This window comes from Priapulus caudatus, unplaced genomic scaffold, assembly GCF_000485595.1.
Source record: "Priapulus caudatus unplaced genomic scaffold, Priapulus_caudatus-5.0.1 Scaffold1191, whole genome shotgun sequence".
NCBI lineage: Eukaryota > Metazoa > Priapulida > Priapulimorpha > Priapulimorphida > Priapulidae > Priapulus > Priapulus caudatus.
Window position 1 is genome coordinate 158,660 of NW_014578252.1, and position 11,282 is coordinate 169,941.

At 45.2% G+C, this 11,282-nt stretch overlaps 1 protein-coding gene across 1 annotated transcript in view; it reads right to left on the bottom strand.

Moving 5' to 3' along the window:
- LOC106815744 (uncharacterized protein K02A2.6-like) overlaps window positions 1–2,536 on the bottom strand; it is an 8,457-nt gene extending 5,921 nt beyond the window's left edge. The window contains exons 1-2 of the mRNA XM_014820253.1: window positions 2,421–2,536; window positions 1,300–2,195 (exon numbers count right to left, since the gene is read on the bottom strand). Coding sequence (XP_014675739.1) covers window positions 1,300–2,195; window positions 2,421–2,536 — 1,012 coding nt within the window. The remainder of the gene's footprint in view (window positions 1–1,299; window positions 2,196–2,420) is intronic.
- Window positions 2,537–11,282: the final 8,746 nt, after the last annotated feature.

Consider the following 11,282-nt stretch of genomic DNA (forward strand, 5'->3'; position numbering starts at 1 on the left):
GATGCCTGGTCGCTAGCCGCATGTCGATATTTTCATAATATCACTTCCCCGTAGAAGTGTAGGGCCTATATAGTAGATATCCTATAGTTTGCCGTCAATTGTTATCATTAGGTTTCCTGACTTAGCAAACTTAATCATGGCCCCACAACTCCAATTACAAGTAGGCTAGGCCTACCTAACTTGGGCATAATAATAAAAAACCAATAACAAAAATAATAAATAAGAATAATATTGCACTATGGAATTATATCATATAATATCTTATAATCTTATATATATATCTATATATATATATAAGAATATATATATATAGATTATAAGATATAATTATAATATAATCTAATAAGATATATTAATAGATTATAAGATATATTAAGATTATATATCTTATATCTTATATATTAAATATATATATCTTATAATCTTATATATAATATAATTTAAATACATTTATGCTATTTAAAGAAATTTTATTTAAACGGCTAAGGATTTTTATATGGGCCAAGACTATAGAGAGAGCACTGTTAAGCACTCCCTATTCATGCAACCCAGCCACTTCACTCATGATTTTATCCAGAGAGACCGGATACAAGATGGCCTTGCGCAAAAGATGCGTTGTTCCCCGACCGCGAAAGCGCGTTAAGCGCGCACTCCGCGGGACTGGGCGCACGCGACCGCGGGATGTATAGCTATATAGCTCCCGCTATACGCATGTCGCGCGCCGAAGGAAGGCGGGCGCGCGAATGCGTATAGCGGGTATTGTATTCAAAGTTCTTATATAAAGAATAATCTGCTCTTGTAAATGGAACTCGTATTATTGCATGCCGTTATTACATGGTACACCGGAAAGAGAGAGACTTATGGGTAGCCTACATAGTTACCATAACACCGTATAGGTGGCAGCACAATGTTGTAACCAAGATTTCAATACACAACACAACATCTCTCCCCTCTTTAGTTAGAAATTACTTCGAGTTAAAACTAAAATCACTATTAACAAGACTAAAATTATTGAAGTTATTAACTGACATTAATCTCAAAATTGCACACTGATGAAAGTCACAGAATTTTGAAATTGCACACTATACTAGAGATTGCATACTGCATACTACATACTATACTAGAGATATTGGTCCTCATTGTTATTGAGCAAATTGGGAGGAGAGGTTACCAGCACTTCACTCCCATGTGGTTTTCACAACCTATGTGTATGTGCATAGACATACGTAGTCCTTGAAGCGGACAGGAGGACGACTTGTTCTCTCCGGTCTGTTCGATGTCTTTCTGGACTCCTCAGACAGGGTCTCAGGGGTGTGTTATTCGGATGTCCTGGAGGGTCCTTTGGTGGTCTGATTGGGTCGTCTAACTCTAAGGCATCGGGTTCCGGTAGTCTCCATTGGAATGGTTTGAAGTAGGAGACATTCCGTGTCACACTGTATCCACCCCTTGTTGCAGTTACCATGGAGCCCTTCCTAGCGGTGATGGTCAGAGGCTGAGGGTCGAATGGAGTGGACATCTTATTCGTGCGGCGCTGTTTGACCAGTACTGTGTCGCCTATGGAGAGTGGCGAGACTTTGGCGTTCTTGCGGCTGTCGTAATAGGCCTTTGCCTTAGCCTTTCTCAGCTCGTCTGTTGTCTTGATGACCTTGTGGACGTTCCTAGAAGCAACAGCTGGTAGGCTGCGTGATGGAAGTGTGGTCCTGATTTGCCTGTTATATAGGGCTTCGGCTGGAGAAACAGCAGTAGTGGCATGAGGAGTTGCTCGGTATTGTCTCAGGAATGTGTTAAACTCCTGCTTCCAACTTCTGTGGTCAACATGAGCAGCTCTGATGGACTTCATGAGGGGGCTCATGAAATGTTCAGCCTCCCCGTTGGCTTGCGGCCATAGTGGTGTGACAGGTCTGTGCCTGAATCCAAGGTGTTTGGCGAACATTTTGAAGTCTTCGCTGTTGAAAGGTGGTCCATTGTCAGAATAGACAGTTTCTGGGATGCCATGTCTAGCGAACATTGCGTCTAACTTGGGTATAACAGTCTTTGCAGAAGTTGACGATATAATCTCTACCTCAGGGAAACGACTGTAGTTGTCTATGGCAACCAAAAGCACATCACCCGACGGAAGTGGGCCAAGAAAGTCAATGGAGATTTCTTTCCATGGGCCGCCAGGCAACGGTCTAGGCTTGAGCGGTTCTGGTGGGCTGGAATGACTGGAAGATGCCTGACATGGTAGGCACTGTTTTACTGTGTCTTCGGCTATGGAGTCTATGTTAGGGAACCAAACTTTTTCCCGGAGCAGCTGTTTGGTTTTGACTATTCCCTGGTGGCCTGCATGGGCGAGACTAACAGCTTGGGCATGGAGACTGGACGGCAGTACTATACGTGATCCACGGAGGATGATATCTCCACAGACTGTTAGTTCTTGCCAGACTTTCTTGAAACTTTGGACCAGGGGTTCCCACTTGCCCATCCGGATGGATGTCATGACTGCTTGGAGCTTGGTGTCTGTTTTAGTTTCTTCTGCCACTTGCTCCATAGTCATTGCTTTTGGCACAGCATTCTTACAGACGTAATTAACAAAGTCCTCAGCTCTGTCAGTCTTGGATGGTGTTTTTGAGGCAGGGTGGCGACTCAGGTAGTCGGCGGGATTCTTGTCATCTTTACCGGGACGGTATTTCAGCTGGAAGTTGTAGGGTGTGAGACGGAGTCTCCAGCGTTCTATTCGTGCAGTTGCTGGCCTCTGGCTTTTGAAGATACCGATTAGTGGCTTGTGATCGTGGAGGATGTGAATGCAGAGCCGTAAAGGTAAAGGTGGAAATGTTCTGTACCCCATACAGTGGCCAGCATCTCCCGCTCAGTCTGGGAGTATCGTCGTTCCACGTCGGTTAACGCTTTGCTGGCGTAGCTGACTATCTTTCCGTCTTGAGTCAGTATTGCTCCGAGGCGCCGTTGGGCTAGCATCAACCATCAGATCTGAGTCTTTGTGGGTCGAAGTACGTCATTATCTGTGCTGACGAGAGGGCTTGCTTCAGCTTGTTGAAGGCTTCGGTGTGGCTTTCTTCCCATTGCCATGGGCATCTTGGCGAGTCAGCTGTCTGAGTGTGTGGTGACGGTAGCAAAGTTAGGCATGAATCGGGCAACATATTGAGCCATGCCCAGGAATGATCTTAATTCCGAGACGTTGGTAGGTGGACTGGCACTTGTTATGGCTTCAACCTTTTGAGGATCTGCTCTAACACCTTCGCTGCTGAAGATGTGACCGTAGAATGTCACAGATGCCTGGGACAGTTTACACTTGTTCTTGTTGAGCTTGGCATTCACCTGGCGTAGGCGGTGTAGAACAGTGTGTAGCCGCTGATCATGTTCGGCTTGGTCTTTGCCGTGCACCACAATATCGTCTGAGATGTTCTTGACACCAGGAATGTCGCGTATCGTCTCCTCTACAGCATTCTGGAATATCTCGGATGCTGCGTTTATTCCAAACATCAGTCTTTTGTATCTGTACAGGGCGACATGTGAGCTAAAGGTGGTGATGTGGCGGCTGTTCGGGTCTAGCTCAAGCTGGTGATACCCGGAGGCAAGATCTAAGGTGCTGAAGACGGTTGAGCCATTTAGGTCTGTTATAAGGTCGTCAATTGTTGGCATGAGGTGTTTGACTCTCTTAACAGCTTTGTTGGCCTCTCTCATATCGACACACAGACGGAATTCGCCGCTTTTCTTTGGCACCACGACGAGTGGACTGACCCATGGAGTTGGTCCTTCGGCTTTCTCTATGATGTCGAGGTCCTCAAGGCGCTTGAGCTCTTTCTCCACGTCTTTTCTGATGTGAAACGGAATGCGTCGGTGAGGTTGCTGTTTAGGCTGTACTGTCTCATCGATGTGGAGGGTCACAACTTTGTTGCGGAATTTTCCTATTCCCTCGAAGAGGTCTGGGTATTCACCATATATTCGCTGTGTGTAGCAGTCAGCAGAAGGCTTTGATTGTTCTCTCACATTCTGAGCTAGTGACAGGATGCCGAGGTCCTGTGCAGTCTGGAAACTAAGGAGGTTGCCTCCTTTACCTTTAACGATGTGAATACGTGCTGACGTGTGACAGTCTTTGAATGACATCAGGGCTGTGGTGACCCCTAGCATAGGCAGTGGAGTTGATGATCCATATGGGTATACCAGCGACGTTGGTGGCTCGAGTGGCTGAAGGCAGCGGAGTTTCTCATAAGTGTCTGAGTCAATGATGTTGACAGAGGCGCCTGTGTCTATTGTCATGTTGATGGCTGTATTGCCAATCCTCACGGAGCGTGTTGGAAGTCTGCTCCTGGGCGCCTTGTTGGAAAGGATATTCTCACTGGGGTATGGCACTTCATGAGCGGTGAAGGCATAGTCTGTGTCGCTGTCGTTGTCTGGTTGGTGTGGCCGTATCATGTTGGCTGACTGGTGTGATGGTGCCTCTTGTCGGTGGTGCCGTCCATTCTGTCCACGCGACGATCTGCATACTCTGGAAAAGTGTCCAATCTTAAGACAGGCACTGCAGGTTTTCCCTCTGGCAGGGCAGCGAGAGTGTGATGCTTGGTAGCCACAGTAGTCACACAAACCTGACTTTCCTGTCGATTTGTTACTCTGGCTGTAGTGGCGTCGATTTCTACCACGTGACATGGAGCGCCCTCTGTTGGGGGGCCTGCTGTTACGGCGATGTGCACTATGTTGTCTGTCGTGGATGGCATACACGGAGGCAGTAGAGGTTTGGTGTGAGGTCTCTACTTTTGTGGCCTGTATTTCACTAATCTCTAGTGATCTGGCAAGTTTTACAAGTTCATCAAGCTCTAAATCTCCTCTGAGTGCACGACGTCTGAGTGGCTGAGATGAACAGGAGAAAATAACTTGATTGGCCCTAGCTTTAATTTTTTAATTTTTTTAATAATGTAATTTATTTTTCGGATGTGATGGGATAGATGTGTAGGTGTAGACACGCCTGGGACAACTATAAAGGAAACGTCGCAAAGAAACAACAAGGTAAGGGCGATAATGGAGTTGGAGCGGCCGAGTTAGCGGGTGGCATCACCATACAGAGGCTGTCTGCCAACGCAGGGTCTCCAACCCTGTGAACTCCAAATGCGGAATGAAATTGATGGACAGGTGGGGGGCGAAATTAACCCTGGCTGCCGCAGGCAGTCCCGCGTGCCGTAGGCATGCTAGTGCTAGGGGGATAAATTTTGAAATATTTAAGCCATTTTCCTGCAATCTGAGGCATACTGTGGGCCATATTCTCATGTCTGATGACACTATCTCAACCCTAGATTCAACCCTATAAGTTAGGATTCAAAACACTTTTCATGACTTTTCAGAGCGTACACAGTTTGGTTACTATAGTAATAATACTTGTATTAAAACACAGGTAAGGTAATTTCTCACAATTTCACGTGTTTTTGTATGTTTGCAACCATACTTTTTGGCTATTTGTGAGTCTGGAAACATTTTCTTGAAGAATTCATTTGCATGGTCTGCCGCCCTCAAAGGCACATTGTGTTCAATTAAATAATCCGTAAATCTCATTTCTGCGTCAAGACAGACAATTCTCTATCTGCTGCAAAGAAGCTTGATATATTGGGTATAGATTCCACTGCAACCGCATATCACTTGTGCTTTTGAGAGACTATATATGCCTCTGGCTGTCACTCCTTCCACCGTGCCCCACTTGAAAGTCTGTCTTGCATACCATGCAATAGCCATGATTAACACCGAGTTTTGACTTCACAAGTACAGGCCACATCTGTGTATATTCGTTCCTGAATTTCTGTAAGTCGGGTTTTTTGGATGGCAATGGCTATTGGACGCCATTCTCCCCACGTGTTAATCTGATTAGCAGACAAACTACGCGACACCTTACAGACAGCGCCTGTCTGACTAGGCTGTTCCATTTACCGTAGACATGCCAGATACAAAATGCATAGAAACACATTATAACACTGAGCGATGCTAAGGGGTGCAAAACTAAGGTAATGGCAGAGCGTGCATTTCCAAGAAACGACTCGCGCAGTGACGGCTATTAATAAACTTGCTGCATCTCTACTGCACCAGCGCGTGGCCAGTGCCAGGCACCGGCTAAAAAAAAACAATGTGTCCAAGCGAACAATGCGAACAATCAGTGCAAATTTTATACAGTGCAACTGAAATGAGAAATATAGCCTTGCCGCTGCGGAATGCAGAAATTAAGCCTAGAAATCGTAATGATTCCGCAGAATGCGGAATGGTTGGAGACCCTGCCAACGTGGAAGGAAAATGCCAGAAGTATTCCCGAATCGGACGTTTAACCCTAGTGTCATTGGAGGAGAAAGAAGTGACACTCGAAAACATTAAAGGCGCCTGTAAAGTCCATTTAAATACAAATTTGGAGTGCAGTGTGCTCGCCGGAGAAAGCGGCCCCTCTTACACAGACGAGAGCCAAATCCAAAACTGGAAGGTAATCCACATCAGATTTATTGAAGGTTTTCCCTCGAACAAGCCAGAAAGCCACCAAAGCGAGCCTACTACTAGTACTAGACAAGGAGAGTTCTAAAGACGAAGGCCGATGCCCAAGAGTGGTGAAGTCGTCAGTTGTTCCGTATGTGTCACTCAGCCAAATGTTGGATTTAGGCAAGTTAATTGTCCCACACTTAAAGAGTTTTCCATAGCAGATGGCATAGGGTGGCTAGATCCGTTTGAGGTCACCATCTCACTACAGCAAAAAACCATTTTCCAATGGCACTTTTCGTGAGGCCTATTTGGAAAAATGTCATTGCTGGACTCCCTAAAGGAAAGTACGTTCTGAAGACATACATGAAGGATGAAGTGCCAGGCATAGAAAGGTTATTTGGAAAAAATAGAAGCTCACACCAGGAAATCCATTCAGCTGAATACGCTGGCACGAAATTTCGCACAAAGCATGGCCCTGGAGGCACCGGTCCTTAAATTTGGAAAGAAATTCAGCTACCATAAGGTGTATTTTTCCTCTTTAAACAACGAATTTGTGACACAGGACACAAGGAACATTCGTGAAGTTTATCAATAACACTATCCTTCTTTGAGCTTGTGGAGTGTAGCGAGGGTGGCTTCGGCCATCTTCGTTTTTTTCTGTCGTGCCTTCTGGACTGTATGCGCCCAGGTTATTCCGAAGAAACTGAGTATATTAATTACTATAATACCAAATGTGTAAGATGACTTGTGCAGGTTAAAGGGGGGCTGATTATACGGTGAGATCCTGTCCTTCCCCGTGCCTGTCCACGCTGTTTTCCCTGTTAGCCGCTTTCCTTCTCCTGCACCCCTCTCTCCTTGCCTCGTTCCTGTTCCTTCCACTCCCGTTCCTTCTCCACGCCGTTTTCGCTCCCGATCCAGTTAGCCGCTCTCCTCCTTCTGCACCTGTCTCTCCTTGCCTCGTTCGTGTTCCTTCCCCTCCTGTTCCTTCTCCATGCAGTTTTCGTTCCTGATCCGCTGTTAGCGGCTCTCCTCCTCCCGCACCCATCTCTTCCCCTCGTCATTTCCGATTGCGGGCACGTACGAGGGCTCCTCCCATCTGCTACGCTACTGATGAATATCATGTGTGGTTTGCACGGCACGTGCAGGAGTTAGCTGTGGCGAGGGCAGTCCAGGAAGAGCGGAGCTGTGAGCGTCGGATCGCTATACGGAATCTTCGAGTAAGAGCAGTTGATTCAGGCGGTAGACCAGCGGAATAAGCTCAACCGGTCGACGCAGTAGCAACAGCAGATGTTCCCAAGGCAGTAGCTGACCCAGTTATTGGGGAAGCAGCAGCCTCGGTGCCCGCAGCAGCGACTGCAGCGGCAGTTGATGCAGCAGCCACGGTCCTGACGCAGCAGCAGCACAAGCCCGACGGACCGCGTCCAAGAAACGTAAACGCGGGAACAATTGGACCCATCACAAAAGAGCGTGAGATCACCATGCCAAAGTTGGTGAGGGTAGGGAAGTTGTCGTTGTGGTGGCAGCACCGCGACCGGCACGGCGAGAGAGGCCTCCGCCTGCTATTCCACTGCAGAGGAGCACCCGGGTTAAAAACGCCGTTGTGCCTTTTCAATGCCCGTGATGCTCCTCGGGCGTGCCTCAAAATCCTGGCTGGGTGCAAAATCCTGTTTGGCTTATGTGATGTTTATAATTGACCCGTGGCTTACGCTTCTTGGCTCGCCTATCTCGTTCTATCCTGAGAAATGCCGTCATGTGACTTCCTGCAGACTGCACATGGTATTCATTAGAATCGTAGCATTTGCCATTATCACTAGTCCTATATTGAAATGATCAAATCCACCTAAAACCTGTCTGATCTTCAATTTTCTTCTGATTCTAAATTCTATTCAATCCATTACTGTTTCAAATTTTCAACTTCAATTACAATTTCAAATTCAATTTCAATTTCAATTTCAATTTTCAATTTCAAAAATTCAAATTTTCTGTGTGATACGTAATCTATCTGCCGATTGTAGTGTTGACGATAGTAGAGTGGTGCTGACTACTGGTGTGGTGAGAGCTGGAACTACAGGTAAAAACATGGCTGCACCCCTTACAAGGAGCGTGTCAACTGAGTATAAATAAAATCATGTATTGTGGCTAATAATCGTCTATCCTTAACTAGTCTATAAACATAACACTGGTGATGAGGATGTCTTTACCAGAATTCGCAGTTTGACGTCAATTCTGATGGCAATATCGGCCCAAGATGGACCAAATGGCTCGCAAGGTTCAACAGACTCATGACGGCGCTTGATATCACAGATGCTACTCGCATGCAGGCACTTCTCCTACACTATGGGGGACCTGAAGTGGACGAAATATACGATACACTGACTGTGCCGGCCATGGTGTCCTAGGGGAGTCATTAGTAGTCCTCCTGTACTTTTTAAATCTGAAAGCCTGTGCCACTACTGGAGTTCCGCCAGCCGAAGCGCTGTATAGTAGATGTTTTCGTGTACAACTACCACAGCTACCAGCCAGAGTGTTGCCTGACATGCCAGATATTCGACAGAAGATCAAGGAGAGAGACGCTCACCAGAAAAGAAGAATGAAGGAATACGCTGACAACAGACGGAATTCAAAGGGAAATGAGATCCAGCCAGGAGACACCGTCTTACTCAAACAGCCACGTACCAATAAGATTCCGCACTTCGATCCTAACCCGCTGACCGTCGAGTCGCAAAGGCTCCATGATAACCGCGTCTAACAAGAATAAGCGCATCACACGGAACACAGTGTTCTTCAAGCCGTTACCGCAGCTTATCCGCCGAGAAATCATCGACGACGATGATGACGTGATTTGAGATCCACCAATTCGCGCTCCACCAGGATACGTGGATGGACCTCCCCTGAGATCTTGTCTTCGACAACCGCAAGTTCGTCGTTCAATGAGAGAACGGAAACTTCCTGTCTGCTTTAATGATGTGTACATATATGCATAGTGTGTTTGCGCCAGAACGGTAGACTATGGTGATGTGCTAGTAACTTCTCCCCTAGCTACTGCGCTTGCTCTCATATGCCTTCGAAGCATCTAAGTTACCGCCTAATCTATATTATGTAGATCTTCGTGTATTAGCAACCTAGACTGTTTCAATTCGCATACGAGTAATTTAGACTGTTCACTCTCTGCATAGTTCCATGCAAGTAATTTGCACTGGTTTATTTCGCGTTATTTAAACTCGTTTACTTCGCGCGAGTTGAACTTTTACTTCGCGTTACAGACTGTGTAACTTCTACCTAATTCAAATTCTTAAGTCATCACCGGGCATATCCCAAGTTACACTCAAAGTCATTCATCCAAGGAGGAAAGGGATGTAGTGTTGACGATAGTAGAGTGGCGCTGACTACTGGGGTGGTGAGAGCTGGAACGAGAGGGAAAAACATGGCTGCGCCTATGATAGGATGGAGCGTGTCAACTGAGTATCAATAAAATCATGTTTTGTGGCTAATAATCGTCTATCCTTAACTAGTCTATAAACATAACACCGATCAAATCTGCCTAAAGCCTCACTGACCTTCAAATTTCTTCTACATCTCAACAATTCTATATAATCTATGAATCCTGTACACTAATTATTTAACTACATCCAACTCCTTTCATTCCCCCATTTTTGTAGTATTTTTGTAGTATTTTTGTAGTGTATAATATGCTAACACTTTAATTAAAAATGATATCTGTTTAGTTACTTTATAAATGTTATATAATGTTGAGACGACTTTATTAAACCAGGCTACAAAGCGTAAAGATAGAATACTCTCGGTAGCGGCCGATCGCGCTAGGTGTATAATCCTTACTCAGTTTGTAGAGAGTACGTGTTTATAATTTTGCAGAAATTAGTTGGTTTAGTTCCGTTATGACTTATGTTGACAACTTGTTACTTTTAAAATGCCTGGATATGGGATGTTGGTTATTGATAGTCATCACAACAGATTATATGTCACTCGCACAAAAATGCAAGTGCTTATATTACATTTTTATACTCGCAATTTCGGAAATCCACTCGCATTTTACGAGTGTGCGAGCGTTAATTTCGAACCCTGCATATTAAAATTGTCACTAGCCCCCTACAATGGAAATAGGTGGACAAAAATTACATGCGTCTAAACAGAGGAATTGCTCCGACTTGTGATTGGAAGATAAAAATAGAATATGTGACGTGTCGATTACTTTCATTTTGGCATTTAGCCGATGACTCGAGTATGAGCAATATCGCGCGTACAAATTTGCTAATTAATTAAGCTAATTTCGACCTTCAATAAACTCAAGCCCTACAGGGATCATAGCTAAGACGTGTCTATAATAGCTAGAATTTATAGCAATGTAACTCAAATCGTTCGCACCATATGATAGTTAGTACACTTTCCTACCGGCCATAGCCACGCGTATAAAATATTAGCCTATGATCGATACCGCGAGTGCATATTTGCTAATTAATTAGACTAATCGTGCTTCACTAGACTCAAAATTCACAGAGATTAAGGCTAAGACATGTCTCTATAATAGCTAGAATTTATAGAAATGCAACTCATATCGTTCGCAACATATGATAGTTACTAACTTAGTACACTTTCCTACCGGTCATACCATAATAGCGTATGAGGTGGGGTATGCAAAATGAAAACAACACATCACGAATTCTATTTTTATCCTCCAATCACAGGTCGGAGCAATTCCTCTGTTTAGACGCATGTCAAAAATTGGGGATGGGGTGGGGGATGGGGGTTACCCTACATGAGAAAAGTGGGTCCCTTACCTTACTCCCTGTTACCTGTACAGTGGCATCACTGTAGAATTGAGC